Source organism: Chiloscyllium punctatum, chromosome 2, assembly GCF_047496795.1.
Source record: "Chiloscyllium punctatum isolate Juve2018m chromosome 2, sChiPun1.3, whole genome shotgun sequence".
Lineage (NCBI taxonomy): Eukaryota > Metazoa > Chordata > Chondrichthyes > Orectolobiformes > Hemiscylliidae > Chiloscyllium > Chiloscyllium punctatum.
Window position 1 is genome coordinate 153,627,514 of NC_092740.1, and position 24,020 is coordinate 153,651,533.

Below are 24,020 nucleotides of genomic sequence, written 5' to 3' on the forward strand. Positions count from 1 at the left end.
TAATTAACATTTCCTAATCATGGGCATTGTAACCCAATCTTCATTGTACATCATCAGCTAACCAAAAACATACAAAATGGTAAATACGCACTTGTGCAGAAAGCTCAAATTACGATGGACTGTATTACAATCTCTGTACAGGTTGGTAACTTTAAAAGAAAATTTTGAATTTGCTAGCCATATGAATGAAACAAGATTTCACATTTTGCAATGTTTACTGCAACAAATTATAAAATGCCCTAATTCATATTAATATAATATTTCCAAATTTGTGGCTAATACAAAGCTAAGTGGCAATGTTTGTTGTGAGCAAGATGTCAAGCGAATTCAGGAGGATTTGGACAGGGTTAGTGATTGGACTACAACATGCCAGGTGGTATGGAATGTGGAAATGTATGACGTTATCCATTTTGGTAGTGGAAACACGTGCAGAATATTTCTGAAATGGTAGGAGCCTGGAAATTGTAGATGTCCTTGTTGATATGTCACTAAAGGCTAACATGAAGGTGCAGCAAACTGTTTGGAAGGTGAATGGAGTGTTAGCTTTTGTTGCAAGAGTATTTGGGTACAGGAGCTGTGATGTTTTCCTTCAATTGTACACAGGCTTAATTAGATCACACCTGGAGTACTGTGCTCAGTTTCGGTCTCCTTATCTTAGGCAAGCTGGTATTACTATAGATGGATCACCAGAATTATTACTGGGATAATGAAACTTACCTATGAAGAGAGATTGGGAAAATTAAGCTGCATTAGTAAACTGCCTATATTCTCTAGGCTTTCAAAGAATGAGGGATGATCGCATTGAATTTGCAAAATACTTAAAGGGATAGACAGGATAGGTGCAGGTAAGATATTTCCTTTGGCTGGTGAGTCTAAAACCAGGGTCACAGTTTAAAAATAAGAGGGATACCAATCAGATCCAAGGTTATAAGAATTTTATTGTGTCAGAGGGTTTGAACCTTTGGAATTCTCTAGGATAGATGGCTGAGACAGACTGTCTTTGAGTATGTTTAAGGTAGAAATTGATAGATTTCTGTCAAAACGTATGGTGCTGGAAAAGCACTTTCTCCAGGTTTTTTTTTCAATATATCATTTCAGTGGTATCACACTGTAATGTTTTGCTATAAATTCTGTGTTGTACGATCGTATACTCCACAACCACCTGATGAAGGAGCAGCGCTCTGAAAGCTAGTGCTTCCAAATAGACCTGATGGACTATAACCTGGTGTTGTGTGATTTATAACTTTGTCCATCCCAGACCAACACTGGCTCCTCCATATCATGTCTCCCATTGACAGATTCCTGAAGACTAATGGTGAACAAGGTCATGGAGTTGGGGCAGGTAAATGCACTGAAGTATTTGATCGTTTATGATCATACAGAATAGTAGGGCAGGCTTGCTTGCAGTAGAAAGGTTAGGACAATGCGCATTTGTTTTTTTTTTCATTTCCTTGTTTAACATAGCTCTTGTTGAAATACCCAAATGCATGTTTTTGTTACTCCCTTCATCAATTAGTGGACATGATTTGTGACAAGGTGCCATTTTTCTACATTACCAGGTTTCTTGTTACTAAGTATGATTACTTGGGGCGGACAATAAGAAGGCATTTAGCATGCTTCCCTTAATTGTTCAGACCATTTAGCATGTAGGAGTTAGGACGTCGTGTTCACATAATACAGGATGTTGGTGAGGCCACTTTTGGATTACTATGTACAGTTCTGGTCGCCTTGCTATAGGAAGAATATTATTAAATTACAGAGGGTTCAGAAAATATTTACCTGGATGTTGCTGGGACTGGAGGATTTGAGTTATAAGGAGACTTTTTTTCACTGGGGCATAAGAGACTGAGGGATGACCTTATAGAGGTTTATAAAATCATGAGGGGCATAGATTAAATGAATGATAAGGTCTTTTCCTTAAGGTGGAAGGTTTTAAAACTTGGAGGCATACTTTTAAGGTGAGAGGAGAAAGATTTAAGAGGGACCTGAGGGGCAACTTTTTCACACTAGAATGAACTGTCAGAGGAAGTGCTAAATTTAGGTAGACTTACAACATTAAAAAGACTTTTGGATAGGTAGATGAATGGAAAAGGTTTAGAGGGGTGTAGGCCAAACATTTGCCAAGCGGGCAATTGGGAAGAGTTTAGTTCAGAAAACATGGTCAGCATGGACGAGTAGTATTCTATGACTCTAATATTATGTGATTCTCTGAATTGTAAATAGGGTGTTGTAGAAGGATCTAAACATGTAGAACGAGAGCAAAACAGGGTGAAGATGTGTTCCGATTGGCTGTGCCAGCTGGCTTGTCTTCGATAGAGGCAGTTTTCTCCCGTAATAGGACTCAGCTGTAACCTTTTGCAAAGCAATTCACTTCCAGCAAGTGTAGCATTTAATTCATTGCAATTTTCTGTTGAACATTGAGAACAGCTGCCTTTAGTCATGTGCAAAGATGTGTTGTCCCTAAAGCTGATCAGCACTTTTTTCCATTCAGATATTTACATAGAGAGTCAATATTTTCTAAAAGTCATTTTGTAATTGTGTATAATAATGTAATAAAATAAATTGACTTCAATTACACTGCAGTAATTTTTCCTATTTTAGTTGAGCACTGAACGGGGCTACAAAACTGCTTTGTTCCAAATTATTTGTGAACACTTAAGAATACACTCCAGTCAATTTAGATCATTTTAAGTTTTAATTCATTTTCCCATCACTCATACAAAGTGTGGCAACATGCCAGTTTTGATATGTCTAATATTACTTGCCAAGCTCTGCTATCTTGGCTAACCTGCTGACGTTACAGTTTACACTTCGTGTCAGAGAGTTGTACTGTTTTACGGATACAGATCCTTCGGTCCAACTCCTTTTTTGTTGTACTTGGCAAAAACAACAAAAATAACATTCAACAATCAGGTCGGTTTATCTAATTACTTTGTTTTCTCTTCATAGGTTACTACGGCCAACTGCAGACTTTCTACCCTCCTCAGTATAGTGAAACCTCTAGGAACATAGGCCAAGCTAGTCCTCGCAATATGGTGCCTTCGTTTGAAGATTGTCTACTTCCCACAACTGTGGGACAAGCTGGATTTGATGCCTTCCACAGAGCATTATCTGCTCATCCCAGTTTTCCAGGTGAATGTCAGTTTATTTTCACGTATGTCAAAAACACAACTGCTTCCTCCATTCATTAATGATGTGGAAGTGCTGGTGTTGGACTGGTGTGGACAAAATCAGAAGTCACACAACACTAGGTTATAGTCCAACAGGTTTAGATTACTTACAGTGTGGAAACAGGCCCTTTGGCCCAACAAGTCCACACCGACCCATATACCACCCAGACCCATACTCCTACATTTACCCCTTCACCTAATACTACGGACAATTTAGCATGGTCAATTCACCTAACCTGCACATTTTTGGATTGTGAGAGGAAACCAGAGCACCCGGAGGAAACCCACGCAGACAATGTGCAAACTCCACACAGAGAGTCGCCTGAGGCAGGAATTGAACCCGGGTCTCTGGCGCTGTGAGGCAGCAGTGCTAACCACTGTGCTACCATGCTGCCCCCTAATTTGAAATCACAAGCTTTTGGAGCATTGCCCCTTCGTCAGGTCCACTTGGAGCAGTGCCCTGAAACCTTGTGATTTCAAATAAACCTGTTGGACTATAACCTGGTGTTGTGTGACTTCTGACTTTATTTACTAATGAGCCATGAAAATACAGTCATGTAAAGACATTTTCCAGCAGGAATTCTTGAACTATCGTTATTGCTAGGACCTCATGACTGCAGTTGCACATAAAAAAGGGCCATAGTCATTCTTTTAAAAAAAGTTTCAGTAATGATGTCTGTTGGTTTAAGCTATTGCCTCAATGGAAAAGAGGGAACATCAAGAATAATAAAGCTTACCTGTAAGAGTGGTCACAGAGAGGCATTGTTAGAGAATTTTGAGTAAGTTACTTGACTCCAAGGGTGGGATAGGGTGTTCTGATATTGCAAAACTGGGTTGAAATATTTAAGTGGGAGCTTACAAAAGGAATGGGGGAAGTAAAAATTAAAACACTTAAGCAGTGACAAAGAATGAATAAATCGTCATTGATAACAAGAATACGGTATATTCTTTGTAGCAGTTTTGATTTGAAAATGCAATTTTTGTTTAGTCCCTGTTGGTTTTCAGTGTTATATTTTTAATGATGCAAGCAAAGTTCACATTATTAACAGCTACACGAGCATTCACTTAATCATTGTAAATGGAGAAACTTTTATTTCAAAGTGTTCAAGCTGAATAACCACTTTAGCACCTGCTCTGGTATCATTCAAATCAGTCTACTGAAAATGTTGCTGTTATTTCATCCTCACACTCTGTTTACATTTTACAGTTCTCACAGAAAACAGAATGTGCCAAAGGTCATTATGTAAAGAACTGAAGATGACTGGAAGTACATTAGTAACTTTGTAATATAAACAAGTGGTTCCAACTGCATTGTGAAATGGCAAAGAAACTCAAGCTGGTTGTACTTGCCTTTGGCATTTTGGGATGTTGTCTGACACTTTTTCCACAAAAAGGATTTGGAAAAGCAATTACTGTCAAATGCTAGTTTTTTTTATATAAAATAGCCCTCAGTGCAGCTCCACCTCTGGATTAATAAATGTGTTAGAATTACACAGTAAACCTGATAAAATTTCCAGCACATTTACAGTGAAATTACAATATTGATTGATTGATTGATTGACTGATTGATTTGATTGATTGTCACATGTACCGAACTACAGTGAAAAGTTTAGTTTGCGAGCAGTACAGACAGGTCACAGTCAGCAAGGACACACAGAAAAAAAACTAAGACAGAGGCATGTGGGTTACATCATACAGGACACGCGTGAGGCAAGATCAACATAATTTGAGGGTAGAGAGGTCCATTCATCAGTCTAACAATAGCTGGGAAGAAGCTGTTCCTGAGCCTGTTGGTGCATGTGTTTAAGCTTCTGTATCTCCTGCCTGATGGAAGAGGTTGTAGGAGATCACCACCGGGTGTGATGGGACTTTGACGATGTTAGCAGCCTTTCCATGGCAGCGAGCTGTGTAAATGGAGTCCATGGGTGGGAGGCTGGCTTCTGTGATGGCCTGGGTTGTGCACACAATCATCTTACTGTCCTGGGCAGAGCAGTTACCATAGCAGGCTATTATGCACCTAGAAAGTATGCTTTCAATGATGCATCTGTCAAAGTTGGTGCCAAAGGTCCTGAGCTGCCTGGTAAAGACAAGGCATTGTTGTGTCTTCTTGACCATCGCAACCATGTGGAAAGTTCAGAACAGGTTGTCAGTTATCATCACTCCAAGGAACTTGATGCTCTCCACCCGCTCAACCTCAACTCCATTGATGTAGATGAGAGTGTGTTCTCCTCCTTTCTTTCTGAAATCAATGATCAGTTCTTTAGTTTTGCCAACATTGAGAGAGAGGTTGTTCTCACTGCACCATGACACTAAGCCCCCTATATTCTGACTCATCGTTGTTAGGTATCCATCCTATAACAATGGTGTCATCAGCAAACTTGGAGATGGCATTCATTCAGAATTTGACGATACAGTCATGGAATGGGAATGGGTAGAAGTGTTTTCCTATAAGTTTAAGGAAGAAAACAAACACTGGTATATCTATTAATGACTCGGTACTGAGATAGTTTTCTCCAGAAATAGGAACAGGAAAGGTATTTCAAACCGGCAATTCATTTGTATTCTGGCTGGGGGGTCAGTTAGCTTAGTTGGCTGGAAGGCCAGTTTGTAGACACAGAGTGACACTGACAAAGCGAGGGTTCAATTCCTGCAGCAGCTGAGGTTACCATGAAGGACTCTCTTCCTCAATCTCTCCTCTCACCTGAGGCACAGTGATCCTCAGATTGAACCACCATCCATTGTCTCTCTATAGAGGGAGCAGTCCTATGGTCCAGCAGGATTAGCACGATTTTATCTTTCCTGTGGTACGGCTGATCTGTGACCAACCTCCATTTGCTATTTGACCAGATCCCTTCACATCTCTGGTTAACCAAAATCTGTCAATTGCAAATTTAAATTTTGTCATTGATCTTGCATCAATTCAGTCTGTTCCAAATCTTTACCATACTTTCAGTGAAGTGTCTCCCCCTGAAGGAGACAGTGAGGTCCGTGGATGCTGGAGATCAGAGTTGAGAGAGTGGTGCTGGAAAAGCACAGCAGGTTAGGCAGTATCCGAGGTGCAGGTGAATCGACGTTTCAGGCCGGAGCCTGAAGGTCACTTCTGAAAACTGTGTTAAATATTTTGACTATACCCCTTAGTCTGAGACTCCCCAACCAGTGAATGTGGCTTCTCTCTGCCTCACCAGTCTGTTCCCCTCCCAGGGGACAGTCTGTTCCAGTCTGTACGAGCTTGAAAACTTATTTCAAATGAATCAACACCTTTTAACCTTCAGGGAATATGACTTTAGTTTGTTGTAATTTCACCCATGGAGTCCCAAGCTGCCAGCTAATGCCTTTCCCCATGGTCAGGGAGGGTATTTAATCACTGTGCCACTCCAACCCAAGCAAAGCCTTTCAATGGGTAACGTTAGCATAAAGCAGAAAGTGAGAGATGCCAATACAGTGCCTGACTGAGAGACCTAGCACTGGGGGAGGATATACTAAAAACCACCCTCCTCCCCCTGCTGCCCAGGCCCCAGCCCCACAATGTTCCAAACCTTCACCCTTTCCTGGGTATCCTCCTCACCCCGCTCACCCCCTTTACACTCAGATCCCTCCTTGACCACAGCTCTCTGCTGTGTGTAGCACTAACACTGTCATCCCAGTGGGAGAAAGCGAGGACAGCAGAGCTGCCAGATCTGATTGTGGTGCCTGCACCACCACTGGAGAGAGAATTCTCCTTATCCCTCAACCCCACCAGCTCCTCCTTCCCCTACCTGCTCGGCAGGAAGGCCCCTTTTCATAAGAACTAGGAGCAGGAGTGGGCCATCTGGCCCATCGAGCCTGTTGCATTGTTTAATTAGAACATGGCTGCTCTCTCTGAAGAGAGAGCTAAGAGCAGTAAGGAGGGGACATGAAAGGTCCTTAGTTGGTAGGATTAGGGAAAACCCTAAGGCTTTCTATAGGTATGTTAGGAATAAAAGAATGACTAGGGTAGGAATAGGTCCAATCAAGGATAGTAATGGGAAGTTGCGTGTGGAGGCTGAAGAGATTGGGGAGGCACTGAATGAATACTTTTCGTCAGTATTCACTCAGGAACAGGACATTGTTGTCGATATGAATACTGAGGCACGAATAAGTAGAATGGATGGCTTTGAGATATGTAGAGAAGAGGTGTTGGAAATTCTAGCAAGGGTGAAAATAGATAAGTCCCCTGGGCCTGATGGCATTTATCCTAGGATTCTCTGGGAAGCAAGGGAGGAGATTGCAGAGCCATTGGCCTTGATTTTTGTGTCCTCTTTGTCTACAGGAGTAGTGCCAGAGGACTGGAGGCTAGCAAACGTGGTTCCCTTGTTCAAGAAGGGGAGTAGGGATAATCCTAGTAACTATAGGCCAGTGAGTCTCACTTCTGTTGTGGGCAAAGTCTTAGAGAGAATTGTAAGGGATAGGATTTATGCACATCTGGATAGGAATAATGTGATCAAGGATAGTCAACATGGTTTTGTGAAGGGCAGGTCGTGCCTCACAAACCTTATTGAATTCTTTGAGAAGGTGACTAAGGAGGTAGATGAGGGGAAAGCGGTAGATGTGGTATATATGGATTTTAGTAAGGCGTTTGATAAGGTCCCCCATGGTAGGCTACTGCAGAAAATACAGAGATATGGCATTGAGGGTGAGTTGGAGGTTTGGATTAGGAATTGGCTGGCTGGAAGAAGACAGAGGGTAGTAGTTGATGGCAAAGGTTCATCTTGGAGTGCCGTCACTAGCGGTGTTCCGCAAGGATCTGTTTTGGGACCATTGCTGTTTGTCATTTATATAAATGACCTGGAGGAAGGGTTAGAAAGTTGGGTGAGCAAGTTTGCGGATGATACGAAAGTCGGAGGAGTTGTAGACAGTGAGGAAGGATGTGGCAGGTTACAGCGGGATATAGAGAAGCTGCAGAGCTGGGCAGAAAGGTGGCAAATGGAGTTCAATGTAGCTAAGTGTGAGGTGATTCACTTTGGTAAGAGTAACAAAAAGATGGGGTACTGGGCTAATGGTCGGATACTTGGTAGTGTGGAAGAGCAGAGGGATCTTGGTGTCCATGTACACAGATCTCTGAAAGTTGCCACCCAGGTAAATAGTGCAGTGAAGAAGGCATATGGCGTACTGGCTTTTATTGGTAGAGGAATTGAGTTCCGGAGTCCTGAGGTCATGCTGCAGTTGTATAAGACTCTGGTGCGGCCGCATCTGGAATATTGTGTGCAGTTTTGGTCGCCATACTATAGGAAGGATGTGGAGGCACTGGAACGGGTGCAGAGGAAGTTTACCAGGATGTTGCCTGGTATGGTAGGAAGATCCTATGAGGAAAGGCTGAGGCACTTGGGGTTGTTTTCATTGGAGAAAAGAAGGTTTAGGGGTGACTTGATAGAGGTGTACAAGATGATTAGGGGGTTAGATAGGGTTGACAGTGAGAACCTTTTTCCACGTATGGAGTCAGCTATTACAAGGGGGCATAGCTTTAAATTAAGGGGGGGTAGATATAGGACTGATGTTAGGGGTAGGTTCTTCACTCAGCGAGTTGTAAGTTCATGGAATGCCCTACCAGTAGCAGTGGTGGACTCTCCCTCTTTATGGATATTTAAGCAGGCATTGGATAGGTATATGAAGGATAGTGGGTTAGTGTAGGTTAGGTGGGCTTTGATCGGCGCAACATCGAGGGCCAAAGGGCCTGTACTGCGCTGTATTCTTCTATGTTCTATGTTCTATTTACGTGGACTCATCTCCACTGACCCACCTGCTCAACATAACTCTTAATCATTTATTGTTTTTGAGAGTTACCTGCCAGTCTGGATGGTGATGTACTCTGATGCTGAAACAGTCAGTCTATGTTGGACACCCCAGGATTGTAACAGCAAGGCTGGATACAAACAGAGAACTTGGTGTGTCTGGGAGAGCTTGATGGAGGGGGGAATGGATGAGGGGAGTGCAGGGAGGATTTGGGGTGAGTTGGGGGAGGGGAGTGTGGGGGAGAGGAGCATTGGGGAGGAGAATGTGGGTGAGGGGAGCGGAGGGGAGGACAGTGTGGGGGAGCTTGGTGAGAGTTTGGGGCAGGGATGTCCAATCTGAAAAGAGGCCTGTACTTGACCAGTACCTGAGCTGGATGGTCTGCGGAGTTACTTCCCCAGCCCTGACCTCCTCCCATTGACCATAAAGAATTGGCCAGTCCAGGTCCAAGGTTGCTGTAACCCCAGTCTGCCCTCAGCCCCGTTCCCCGTTCTGTAAAATTACTAATTGGTTGGAAGTTGGTGCAAAGTAGTCGGATATCCACCTGCAGAATTCCTTACCCATCCCCAACCACACACCTCCATACACCCCTCAGTGAGGCACTCTGATATTCTTTTGCAGGTGTGCTCTTACTAGAGTTTTGTATACCTGAAATTGACTCCAACCTCCTTGTCCTCTAGTCCTCTAGATACAGAGATCAAAATTTGATCAGTATTTTTGAATGTTTTAGAATGTGGCTTGCCTGGGTTCCACTTCAGTCCAAAGGAAGTCACATCACACATTGCAACCTATTTGACACAGTTCTGACTCTGTATTCCTCACCATCTCACATCCATTGTGTTATGAAGTCTCTGGACCTGAGAGATATAAAGAAATGGCACAGGGACTCAGGCATGTCTTAAAACAGGAAGTGGCAAGGACAAATATTTAGTAAACTCAGAAGCAGAAAGAAACAGAGTAATTTGAATTAAGGTAAAGGGCTCCCAGATTAGGGGTAATTATAATTTAAAATCAAGAAAAGTGGCCTGCAGGTATTTAAAATCTGAGGATTAGCTTTAGTTTGTAATACAGAAAATGTGTAGATTTCAGCAATGCTTTTGATGTCATCTACCTGGACTTCAGCAAGGCTTTTCAAATGGCCATACATGGGAGACTGAGAGCAAAAGTAAGACCCCATGGGATCCAAGGAAATTTAGTAAATTGCAAGCAGAGGGTGATGGATGAGGGGCAGTTTTTCTGACTGGAAGTCAGTGTACAGTGAGGTCCCACACAGATCAATGTTGGGGCCCTTGATGTTTCCAGTTTATATAAATGATTTAGACTTGGATGTAGAAGGGTTGCTCAGTAAGTTTTGGATGATACAAAAATGGATGAGATGGTAAGTGGTGAGGAGGACAGCCTTAGATTACAGGAGGATATTGGCAGGCTGGTCAGATGGGCTGATCAGTGGCCAATGGGATTTTATCCAGATAAGTGTGAGGTGATGCCCTTGAGCAGGACAAACAGGATCAAGGAAAGGTCGGACCCTGGGAAGCATGAAAAATCAGAAGGACATTGGTTTGTTTGTCCACCACTCCCTGAAGATACCAGGGCAGGGGATAAAGTGATTAAGAAGGTATATGATATACTTGCCTTTATTGACCGAAGCAGAGAATTCAAGAGCAGGGAGATTATGCTGGAACGGTATAAAATCTAGGTCAGGCCACAGCAGGAGTGTTGCATGCAGTTCTGGAATCCACATTATAGGAGGGATGTGATAACACTGGAGAATGTGCAGAGGGAGATTTAGCAGAATGTTGTCTGGGCTGGAGAGTTTCACTTATGAGGAGAGATCAGACAGACTGGGGCTGTTTACCTCGGAGCAGAGGAGATTGAGAGGGAACATGATTAACCTGTAGAGACTAATGAGGCACATAGATAGGGGAGACAGGAAGAAACATTCCTCCCTGATGGAGGCATCAATAACCAGGGGCATAGAGTTAAGATAAGGGGGCGAGAGGCTTAGAGGCGATGTGAGGAAATTACTTCTCACCCAGAAGGTAGTGAGAATCTGAAACGAACTGTCTGTAAGGGGGTAGAGGCAGAAACACTCATCACATTTAAGAAGGATTTAGGTGTACACTTGCGATGCTAAGACATGCAAAGCTAAGAGCAAAGTGCTGGAAAATAGCATTAGAACAGTGAGGTGGTTGTTTTTGACCAGAGTGGAGATGATGGGTTGTAGACCTCAATGATCTCTGGAACACGTTGGACTTTACCCAAGTCTCCTGGCTCAGAAGGAAGATGATCATAGGATCCTACCGGCATTCAGTTAAGACTTGCTCCTAAACTCAGAATAACCATATTGCATCTCATTTGCTGAATCACATCCAATTTAATCCCACTGTATAGAATTCCAGTCCATTTAATAAATTACACCATATACATTTTTGGACAAAATTATTCAATATGCTCCATTATTCACCTTTACTTTTATGTTCATCACCCCAAAAGCTAAACTGTGATGTTCTACCATAAGATGCCAGTATATTTCAGAAATCTAATCCCTGTGTTGAATATAATTTATTAATCATATTCTGTTTTGTTTAGGCTCAAGTGCTGTAAGATTAAATGGATTGTGGTGCAAAGGTTTGCCAAGTAGTTATTTTTTTATCTGAACTAGATAAAAATTCCAATGAAGCATATTCCTGACTGAAGCAGAACATTTCTTGGCAAACTAGTTACACATTTATCAGTATTCAATTGTACCAGAACAAGATTTAAATTTGGAGATAGGCCAGTCATTTTTTTTCAGTTGTAACTTCTAGTCACATTGAAATACCAGTACTATATACATAATCTTTTTCTAAATCAGTTGTTAAGTAATTAATAACCCTATGCACATCAACAATGTACTCTTTGATAAGCCTTTGCTCTGCATGGTTGCATTCTTGCACTATTTGGTCATTTAGGATTGCATATGCCACTATAATAACCTACAGTTAGAGGCACTTCTGCATGTATTCAGGCTGTCTGTCCTGTATTTGATGCGTTTCCAATTCCTGTACTACCATGCACCTGCACACCTCAGAGGGTAGACTACAAGCGAGAATGCAAAGTGTAAGTAATTAGTTACTCTCACTTGCTGAATTTAAACAGCAGCAACAATTATTTATTGCATTTTTAATACAGTTAGTTCTTCTTTAATGTTATGGTTACGTTCCTATGCAGCCCTGCATTATAGAAAATTTGTGCTTTAGAAACAGCACTTACAGTGTTGGTGATGTAACTACATTACAGCCAACACACAGTTTAAACGTTCGTGCTTCAGAAACAGTGTCCCCAGTTCAGCAGTTGCATTACAGTGAATTCACATTAATAAAATGGGTGTTATCACAGCACGACCTGTACAATAGATTGCCCCAAAGTTCCCACAGAAGCATTATAGAATTAAACTTGACACATAGATGGATAAGGAGATATTAGAGTCGATGACCAAAAGCTTGGACAAGGAAGTAATGTTGAAGGAAGAAAGCAAGAGAGGGACTTTCTGGAGAAGAATTTCAGAACTTCAGGACCAAACACCCAAAGACATGACCATAAGGAAACAATGATAAAAAAAGGTCAAAATTGGAGGAATATGGATAGTTGAGCAGTGGTAGTCTTGAAAATGTGTTGCTGGAAAAGCACAGCAGGTCAGGCAGCATCCGAGGAGCAGGCAAATCGACGTTTCGGGCATAAGCCCTTCTTCAGGAATGCTCAAGCTTATGCACGAAACGTCGATTCTCCTGCTCCTCGGATGCTGCCTGGCCTGCTGCGTTTTTCTAGCACCACATGTTTCAACTCTGGTCTCCAGCATCTGCAGTCCTCACTTTCTCCCAGTCATAGTCTTGCAGAAAATAGGAAAGACAAGGCAATGGAGCGTCTTGAACACAGGAAAGAGAATTTTCAAATTGTTTAATCAAAGCATGTGGGGGTAGTGCAGATTTAAAACGGAGATGAGGAGGAATTACTTCTCACAAAAGGTCATGACTCTGTGACGTTCACTCCCCCAGGGTGCGTGGATGCTGGGACATTGAGTAAATGTATGGAAGGGATAGACTGATTTTGAACGAGCAATAGCTTGAAGGGTTACAGGGAAAGTGGAGTTGAGGCCGAGATGAGATTGGCCATGATTATATTAAATTGCAAATGGATTCAAGGGCCGAATGGCCTACTGCTGTACTAGTTCTTATGATCCCACATCCTACCCTAGCATTCCTTTTTGTGATACATTAACATTTATCTCAAGTCAACTGTCCTTGAAGATGTCATAGAAGGCTTGAATATTAACATCTTTATTAAACTTCCACAGAATAACGGAGATTCAGTGCTGATTTATCATTTGGCTTATTGGACTCAAATATATCCCAGTGCATGCTATAAAAGTAATAGGAACTTATATAGTTTATATAATTTTTGAGCATGTGTTCCAAAAAACCTGTAAATATTTTATTGGTCCTTTGGGACAATATAATAATGTCCTATGGAATTCTTACATTTTTATATTAATGCAAGTAAATATAAAGCTCAATGGTTTACTACTGGCTGAGATTCATTGCGGTGAATCTCCAGCAACCCTATATCATTCAAAAATCTATTTCAGGAAAAAAAGCTACAAAATTGAAAAATAAACTGATTTCAGCTGTCAATGGTTCAGGACAGCGTTCATTTCCCAACTACAGCTAGCCATAGTTACAACTGAAAACAAGAATCACTATCCATGGGGTTTCACAAAAGTCATGTACCTGAGCCTTGGGTGCTGTGGAGTTGTACTTGCTATGATTAACTTCTAAGCATTGGAGAATGCACCTTAATTCTATGATTCTAAGCTTAGAAAAATGCACCTTAATTCTATGAGTTAAAGTGTTCATCCGCTGGTTGAACGACAGTGCTCAGAGTCAGAAGTCACATGACACCAGGTTATAGTCCTACAGGTTTATTTGAGATCACAAGCTTTCAGAGCGCTGCTCCTCTGTCAGGTGAAGTCACTCCAAAGATTTCAAATAAACCAATTGGACTACAACCTGGTGTCATGTGACTTCTGACCTTGTCCAGCCAGCACCTCCAAATCAATGTTCAGAATATAACACCATGATTCAAATCACATGGCAAGGAACAGATAGGGTGAGACAGTGTTAACTCCTGTGAACGAGTTCTCTGGTACATGTGTCTGGGTGTGAAAATGTAGACATGAACAGAGGCAGTTATTTGACCCATTGCATGTACTTTAAGGTAGGTTGTGCAGGGATCAGTGGGATTAGTGTTCATAAAGTCCTCTGATGCTCACTTCAACATTGGAGAGAGGATCAGTCAGTGGTAACTAAATGGAGATTATTTTTCCAGGTACTAACTGTTAGAGATTCAGTAGAAGGGTAATACTTTAATGTAATACTTTACTAATGGGAGAAAGTGAGGACTGCAGATGCTGGAGATTAGAGTAGAGAGTGTGGTGCTGGAAAAGCACAGCAGGTCAGGCAGCATCCAAGGAGCAGGAGAGTCGGCCTTTCTGGCAAAAGCCCTTCATCGGGAATCAATACTTACCAATGACACGTTGACATGCCAATAAATCAACATTTTAACTGATAGTCAATATAACAAAACAAAACTGCAAATGCCAAAGATCTAAAGCAAAAACAGAAATTGATGAAGAAACTCAGCAGGTCTAAAGAAACATCAGTGGATTTAAAATATTAACTCCGCTTTCTCTCCACGGATGCTGCCAGATTGTGTTATCAGTGTTTTGCTTTCTTTCACTGAAATTGGTGGCTGTCAATATGAACCATTCAGATTCAATGTCAGGGAACCAAAAGAGGCAACTAGAAAGACTACGCACTTTTCTTTAGATTAGATTAGATTCCTTACAATGTGGAAACAGGCCCTTCAGCCCAACCAGTCCACACCGACCCTCCAAAGAGTAACCCATCCAGAACCATTTCCCTCCTAACAATAACACTACTGGACAATTTAGCATGGCCAATTCACCTGACCTGCACATCTTTGGATTGTGGGAGGAAACCCACGCAGAATGTGCAAACTCCACACAGACAGTCACCCAAGGCTGGAAGCGAACCTAGGACCCTGTTGCTGTGAGGTAGTAGTGCTAACCACTGAGCCACCGTGCCATCCTAATCCCATTGTAACTCAGATAGACATGTGTAAAATAGACACCAACCAAAGAAGGAAGTATCACAATGGGTGACCAAAAGGTTGACCTAACCAGTTCCAAAAGGTTAACCTCAAAAGGGTCAAAGGAGAGTAGAGGATTGAGTTGTAGAAACTGAGCAGTAGGTTTCTGCGTAATATGACTAAACTGGCTGAAGACTACGTGTCTGTCATGGACACAAGTCCTTGTGACATGTATGTGATATGTTACTTCAGTATATTTTCCATATTATCGCAATCAGTGAATTCTGTTTCATATAGGCTCCAGTGGGAATATGGAATGACATACTTCATCTCATGGAAACTGCTCTGCAAGTTCTGGACTGGTCAAACCATACCATAGGAAAACCAGTATGTGAGAAAAAGACATTTGAAAATGTATACACTGGACAGTTACATAGAAAATGAACTTTAACACAGATAAATGTGAGTTGATGCACTTTGATTGGAAAAAAACAGAAGCTGTTCTGTGAGTGCTTTGGGACCCTAGAGCAAAGGGTCACAGACCCCACTGGGCATAAATAGTACATTGTAAGTGGAGTTAGAGTGGAAGAAGGAACTGAGATGGAGAATAAATAAAATTAAGGGAATAGTCTGCAAAAAAATGTTATAGTAACATAAGGTAAAAACAATGACTGCAGATGCTGGAAACCACATTTTGGATTAGTGGTGCTGTTCAGGCAGCATCCGAGGGGCAGCAAAATCGATGTTTCGGGCAAACGCCCTTCATCAGGAATAAAGGCAGTGAGCCTGAAGCATGGAGAGATAAACTAGAGGAGGGTGGGGGTGGGGAGAAAGTAGCATAGAGTACAATGGGTGAGTGGGGGAAGGAATGAAGGTGATAGATCAGGGAGGAGGGTGGAGTGGATAGGTGGAAAAGAAGATAGGCAGGTAGGACAAGTCATGGGGACAGTGCTGAGCTGGAAGTTTGGAACTAGGGGAAGGGGAAATGAGGAAACTGTTGAAATCCACATTGATGCCCTGGGGTTGAAGTGTTCCGAGGCGGAAGATGAGGCGTTCTTCCTCCAGGCGTCTGGTGGTGAGGGAGCAGCGGTGAAGGAGGCCCAGGACCTCCATGTCCTCGGCAGAGTGGGAGGGGGAGTTGAAATGTTGGGCCACAGGGCAATGTGGTTGATTGGGGCAGGTGTCCCGGAGATGTTCCCTAAAGCGCTCTGCTAGGAGGCGTCCAGTCTCCCCATTGTAGAGGAGATTGCATCAGAAGCAATGGATGCAATAAATAATATTAGTGGATGTGCAGGTAAAACTTTGATGGATGTGGAAGGCTCCTTTAGGGCCTTGGATGGAGGTGAAGGAGGAGGTCTGGGCGCAGGTTTTGCAGTCCCTGCGGTGGCAGGGGAAGGTGCCAGGATGGGAGGGTGGGTTGTAGGGGGGCATGGACCTGACCAGGTAGTCACGGAGGGAACGGTCTTTGCGGAAGATGGAAAGAGGTGGGGAGGGAAATATATCCCTGGTGGCGGGGTCTCTTTGGAGGTTGCGGAAATGTTGGCAGATGATTTGGTTTATGCGAAGGTTGGCAGGGTGGAAGGTGAGCACCAGGGGCGTTCTGTCCTTGTTACGGTTGGAGGGGTGGGGTTTGAGGGCAGAGGTGCGGGATGTGGACAAGATGTGTTGGAGGGCATCTTTAACCACATGGGAAGGGAAATTGCGGTCTCTAAAAAAGGAGGCCATCTGGTGTGTTCTGTAGTGGAACTGATCCTCCTGTGAGCAGATACCGCAGAGGTGGAGGAATTGGGAATACGGGATGGCATTTTTGCAAGAGGTAGGGTAGGAAGAGGTGTAATTCAGGTAGCTATGGGAGTTGGTGGGTTTGTAAAAAAATGTCGGTATCAAGTCGGTCATCATTAATGGAGATGGAGAGGTCCAGGAAGGGGAGGGAGGTGTCAGAGATGGTCCAGGTAAATTTAAGGTCAGGGTGGAAGGTGTTGGTGAAGTTGATGATTTGCTCAACCTCCTCGCGGGAGCACGAGGTGGCACCAATGCAGTCATCAATGTAGCGGAGGAAGAGGTGGGGAGTGGTGCCAGTGTAATTACGGAAGATCGACTGCTCTACGTAGTCAACAAAGAGACAAGCATAGCTGGGGTCCATACGGGTGCCCATGGCTACCCCTTTGGTCTGGAGGAAGTGGGAGGATTCGAAGGAGAAATTGTTAAGGGTGAGGACCAGTTTGGCCAAACGAATGAGAGTGTCGGTGGAAGGGTACTGTTGGGGACGTTGGGAGAGGAAAAAACGGAGGGCTTGGAGGCCCTGGTCATGGCGGATGGAGGTGTAGAGGAATTGGATATCCATGTGAAGATGAGGTGTTGGGGGCCGAGGAAATGGAAGTCTTGGAGGAGGTGGAGGGTGTGGGTGGTGTCTCAAACATATGTGGGGAGTTCCTGGACTAGGGGGGATAGGACAGTGTCAAGGTAGATAGAGATGAGTTCAGTGGGGCAGGAGCATGCTGAGACAATCGGTCGGCCAGGGTGGTCAGGCTTGTGGATCTTGGGAAGGAGGTAGAACCGGGCAGTGAGGGGTTCCCGGACTATGAGGTTGGAAGCTGTGGGTGGGAGATCTCCTGAGGTGATGAGGTTCTGTATGGTCTGGGAGATGATGGTTTGGTGATGGGGGGGTTGGGGTCATGGTTGAGGGGGCGGTAGGAAGAGGTGTCCTCGAGTTGGCGTTTGGCTTCAGCGGTGTAGAGGTCAGTGCGCCAGACTACCACTGCGCCCCCTTTATCCGCTGGCTTGATGGTGAGATTGGGATTGGAGTAGAGGGATTGGAGGGCTGCGCGTTGTGAGGGTGAGAGGTTGGAGTGGGGGAGGGAGGTAGACAGGTTGAGGCGGTTAATGTCCCGGCGGCAGTTGGAAATGAAGAGGTCGAGGGCAGGTAATAGGCAGCTCGGGGTGTCCAGGTGGATGCAGTGTGTTGGAGATGGGCGAAGGGGTCCTCGGAAGGTAGGCGGGAGTCCTGATTACATTAGACCCTGGTGTATCTCAGATTATCATGTATATTGGTAGCTACTATTAACATACAATAAATAGAGTTCTCAAGAAATCTCAGCCTGAAGACAGTTTTTGATTTGGCCTGTTCCTCCCCCAATCTGTCCTGAACCCAAATTCTTCGATGTTGGCACAAAACCATACGACAAAAGAGAACCACCAACAATATGTTCCTTAAAAGCAGAGTTGCAGGTCAATAGGATAATGAAGAAGGCATTTTGTATGCTTTTCTTTATTGGTCAGTGCACTGAGTACAAGAGTAGGGAGGTCATGTTGCAGTTGTACATGACATTGTTAGGCCACTATTGCGATACAAATATTGCAATTCTGGTCTCCCTACCATTGGAAGGATATTATAAAACTTGAAAGGGTTCAGAAAGGATTTACAGGATGTTGCCAGGGTTGGAGGGTTTGAGCTGTAGGGAGAGGCTGAACAGGCTGGGGCTGTTTTCCCTGGAGCATCAGCGACTGAGAGGTGACCTTATAGAGGTTTATAAAATCATGAGGGGTATGGATGGGGTAAATAGACAAGGTCTTTTCCCTGAGGTGGTGGAGTCCAGAACTAGAGGGCATAGGTTTAAGGTGTGACAGGAAAGATTTAAAAGGAATGTAAGGGGCAACTTTGTCACATAGAGGGTGGTGTATATATGGAACGAGCTGTCAGAGGAAGTGGTGGAGGCTGGTACAATTACAGCATTTAAAAGGATAGGAACATGAATGGAAAGTATCTAGAGGGATATGAGCCAAAGGCTGGCAAATGGGACTAGATTACTTTAGGATATCTGATCAGCATGGACGAGTTGGACCAAATGGTCTATTTCCATGTTGTAGATCTCTACGACTCGGTGACTATAAAGTAACAGAAACAGAGAAGAAGAATAAAGGAGTCTGGGCTATCATGTGTATAAATCATTAAAAGCAACATCAGAAATTAGCAAAGCAATTGAAAATGCTTGAAAACATGATATTTGCTTTTAAGAGGTATTCAATTCAGAGGGAGTAAAGTATGATATATTTGCATAGGCCTATGGTCAGCCACATTTAGAAAATTGTGCACAGCTCTAGTATCCATACTATAAAAAGGGCATGGAAGCATTGGTGAACACACATCACAGTATTTGATATAACTAAAGCCAAGAGATTACATTTTGAAACTTCCCTGGATGAAATGGGTATTGGTGTGAAATTTGGATGAATCGCTTGAGATCAGCAACGAGGAGCTTCCTACTGTCAAGTACGAAAGGACTCAGTTTCCAACCAGCTGTTGAACATTAAGATGGGATTCTCACCAGTGTTTTTTCAACAAAATGAGATGGTCTGATAGAGCTCTTCTTTCTTTGACAGATAGCAATATTCTTAGTTTCCAAACTGTCATTTGTTATCTAAGCTATTGTCCAGTTCTAACTGAGAACAGTCACCCTCGGCATTAAATTGTCTTTTTTGTTTTTCCAGTGCTGACTGGCCTGTTTTATACTTTAACCACTTCCTGTTTTATTTCAGATTGTCACCATTTTCAGTTTTTTTTAAAAGTTCTTATTACCAAAATTATGAATGGATTGGACAGCATGGATGAGGAGAGAATGTTTTGTTTGTGGGTGGTTCAAAACTAAGGGTGCTAAATTCAAAATAGGATATAGGAAATAATAAATAACTCTAAATGTGAATTAAGGAGAAATTGCTTTACTTTGAGAATGACCAAGTTGGAATGTGAAACTTGCAAACACAGAAAGTGATTGAAGCAAAGATCTTATCATAGATACCCTACAGTGTGGAAAGAGGCCATTCTGCCCATCGCATCCACATCAACCCTCCGAACAGAATCTCACCCAGACACACCCCCAATACCCTATCCCTGAATTTCCATGGCCAATCCACCTGACCTGCACATCTTTGGACTGTGGGTGGAAACCGGAGCACCCAGAGGAAACCCACGCAGACACGGGGAGACTGTGTAAACTCCACACAGTCAGTCACCTGAGGCTGGAATAACACCTGGGTCCCTAGTGCTGTGATGCAGCAGGGCTAACCACTGAGCCACTGTGCTACCTTCTTAGAACAGAAAAATACATTATTTCATTCATAAAACTATTTTCCTGACCAGTGGTTACCTCACAGCATTTTGGAGACAATTAAATACTTTCTGAAGTGTAGTTACTGAGGTAATTTAGGAAATGTAGCTGCAAATTTGATCTCAGCTGGCTCCCAGAAGTAGCAATGTGCTAATCTGTGTTGTATGATGTTGATTGAGAGGTGAATATTGACCTGCTCAGTGGAATAAATCTCCTGCTCTTCTTCAAAATAGTGCCATGGGATATTTCACATCCATCCAACCAGACAGATGGTACCTGAGCTCAACATTTCATTTGAAAGACTCTGGGTGAATTCAAAAGGAAATTAGATATGTGCGTGTGAGAAAGGAATATCAATAGATATGCTGAAAAGCTCAGGTGAGGGCAATGAAATAGGAGGAGACTTGTATGAAGTATTACAGCAGAATAGGCTTTTTGGATAAATGACCTGTTTCTGTGCTGTGTATTGTATGTAACAATAACCAAAAACACTATGACGGGCAGCAATATTCTTAGTTTCCGAGCTGCTGTTTGTTATCCAAGCTATTCTCCCGTTCTAACTGAGGACATTCACCTGAGGCACTAAATTATCTTTTTCTCAGGTCAGTGCTGACTGACCTGTTACATACGTTAAGCACTTCCTGCTTTATTTAAGATTGTCACCATTTTCAGTGTTTTTTGTTTAATTTTCTTATTACCACCATGCTAGTTAGAAATTAAGAATTGTTTCACAGTTCTGTGCCTTTCAGATTTATACTAGGTTACTAGAAACTAGCAGAGCATTTATGTGCACCAAATGAAATTGCAGATTCTTGTATTTAATTGGAAAGATTGATGTGCTCAATGTGGTGCCAGTATCACTGAACACACAGAAACAGGCAGTTTTGATGACCATAAGTGCCAGAATAGCCATGGTCAAGGCAGGATTATTCCTGATGAAGGGCTTATGCTCGAAATGTTGACTCTCCTGCTCCTCAGGTGCTGCCTGACCTGCTGTGCTTTTCCAGCACCACACTTTTTGACTCTGATCGCCAGCATTTTTAGTCCTCACTTTCTCTGAGGGCAGGATCATCTGTACATAGCAGGAGGAATGTTGCCTGCTCACCCGAGGTGGAGGATGTGGAATGGATGAAGGTGGGGGATGCAAGAAAAATAGTACTGCCTGTAAACAAGACCAGCAAGGAATATCTTTTGTATGCAACTCAAAACATACCTTTATATATTTCTTGCAGCTTGAAGCAGTAAAACTTGATACTGGGTTTCGGTTTAACCACAGCTGTAATCAATGTGCTGAGATTGTTACGGAACAGTGGTGAACAGGATGCGAGAGCCATAGTTCCAATATTGCATTTCCACCTCCTTCACCTCACAATGGGAGCCTTGGAGATTAGAAGGAATCAGAGTGCAGAGCAGGGGCTGGATTTTCATCTTCAAAGCAGGGGTTCTGAATTGGACCAATCACTGATGGTATCGGGCCTCAAGAAAGAGACTTTGTGGAGTGCCTCAGAGATGGATTTTTAGTGCAGCTGGTGCTGGAGCCGACCAGGGATAAGGCGATTCTGGATCTGGTATTGTGTAACGAACCAGAATTGGTCAGTGACCTCGAAGTGAAGGAGCCATTGGGAAGTAGTGACCATAATACAATAAGCTTCAATCTGCAATTTGAGAGGGAGTGGGTACAATCTGAAGTGACAATATTTCAGTTGAATAAAGGGAAATATGGAGCTATGAGGGAGCAACTGGCCAAAGTTCAATGGTTTAATACCTTAACAGGGAAGACCGTGGAGGAACAATGGCAGATATTTCTGTGTATAATGCAGAAGATGCAGGATCAGTTCATTCCTAAAAGGAAGAAAGATCCCAGGAGGAGACATGGGCGGCCGTGGCTGACAAGGGAAGTAAAGAAACATATAAGGTTAAAAGAGAAAAAGTATAACTTAGCGAAGATAAGCGGGAAAACGGAGGACTGGGAAGCTTTTAAAGAACAACAGAGGATTAGTAAGAAGGAAATACGCAGAGAAAAAATGAGGTACGAAGGTAAACTGGCCAAGAATATAAAGGAGGATAGTAAAAGCTTTTTTAGGTATGTCCAAGGCAAAAAAATGGTTAGGACAAAAATTGGGCCCTTGAAGACAGAAGCAGGGGAATATATTACTGGGAACGAAGAAATGGCAGAGGAATTAAATGGGTACTTCAGATCTGTGTTCACTGGGGAAGACACAAGCAATCTCCCTGAGGTAACAGTGGCTGAAGGACCTGAACTTAAGGGAATTTCTATTTGCCAGGATTTGGTGTTGGAGAGACTGTTAGGTCTGAAGGTTGATAAGTCTCCGGGACCTGATGGCCTGCATCCCAGGGTACTGAAGGAGGTGGCTCAGGAAATCGTGGATGCGCTGGTGATTATTTTCCAGAGTTCAATAGAATCGGGGTTGGTTCCTGAGGATTGGAGGGCGGCTAATGTTGTGCCACTTTTTAAGAAGGGTGGGCGGGAGAAAGCAGGAAATTATAGACCAGTTAGTCTGACCTCAGTGGTGGGAAAGATGCTGGAGTCTATTATAAAGGATGAAATTACGGCACATCTGGATAATAGTAACAGGATAGGACAGAGTCAGCATGGATTTATGAAGGGGAAATCATGCTTGACTAATCTTCTTGAATTTTTTGAGGATGTAACTCGGAAGATGGACGAGGGAGATCCAGTGGATGTAGTGTACCTGGACTTTCAGAAAGCTTTTGATAAAGTCCCACACAAGAGGTTAGTGAGTAAAATTAGGGCGCACGGGATTGGGGGCAAAGTACTAGATTGGATAGAGAATTGGTTGGCTAACAGGAAACAAAGGGTAGTGATTAACGGCTCCATTTCGAAATGGCAGGCAGTGACCAGTGGGGTACCGCAGGGATCCGTGCTGGGACCGCAGCTTTTTACAATATATGTAAATGATATAGAAGATGGTATCAGCAATAACATTAGCAAATTTGCTGATGACACAAAGCTAGGTGGTAGGGTGAAATGTGATGAGGATGTTAGGGGATTACAGGGTGACCTGGACAAGTTAGGTGAGTGGGCAGATGCATGGCAGATGCAGTTTAATGTGGATAAATGTCTGGTTATCCACTTTGGTGGCAAGAACAGGAAGGCAGATTACTACCTCAATGGTATCAAATTAGGTAAAGGGGCTGTTCAGAGAGATCTGGGTGTTCTTGTCCACCAGTCAATGAAGGCAAGCATGCAGGTACAGCAGGTCGTGAAGAAGGCTAATAGCATGCTGGCCTTCATAACAAGAGGGATTGAGTATAGAAGCAAAGAGGTGCTTCTGCAGCTGTACAGGGCCCTGGTGAGACCACACCTGGAGTACTGTGTACAGTTCTGGTCTCCAAATTTGAGGAAAGACATTCTGGCTATTGAGGGAGTGCAGCGTAGGTTCACGAGGTCAATTCCTGGAATGGCAGGATTGCCTTACACGGAAAGACTGAAGCGACTGGGCTTGTATACCCTTGAGTTTAGAAGACTGAGAGGGGATCTGATTGAAACGTATAGGCTTATGAAAGGACTGGACACTCTGGCAGGAGGGAACATATTTCCGTTGATGGGGGAGTGCCGAACCAGAGGACACAACTTAAAAATACGGGGTAGACCATTTAGGACAGAGATGAGGAGAAACTACTTCACACAGAGAGTGGTGGCTGTGTGGAATGCTCTGCCCCAGAGGGCAGTGGAGGCCCAGTCTCTGGATTCTTTTAAGAAAGAATTGGATAGAGCTCTTAAAGATAGTGGAGTCAAGGGGTATGGAGATAAGGCTGGAACAGGATACTAATTAGGAATGATCAGCCATGATCATATTGAATGGCGGTG

General features: G+C 43.2%; 1 protein-coding gene across 2 annotated transcripts in view; it reads left to right on the forward strand.

Annotated features, from left to right (window-relative positions):
- The window catches only part of glis3 (GLIS family zinc finger 3), a 593,089-nt gene that overhangs the window by 566,243 nt on the left and 2,826 nt on the right, over positions 1–24,020 (forward strand). For both annotated transcript variants that reach the window (XM_072590462.1, XM_072590470.1), the window contains exon 10: positions 2,950–3,132. In XM_072590462.1, the coding sequence (XP_072446563.1) occupies positions 2,950–3,132 (183 nt within the window). The remainder of the gene's footprint in view (positions 1–2,949; positions 3,133–24,020) is intronic.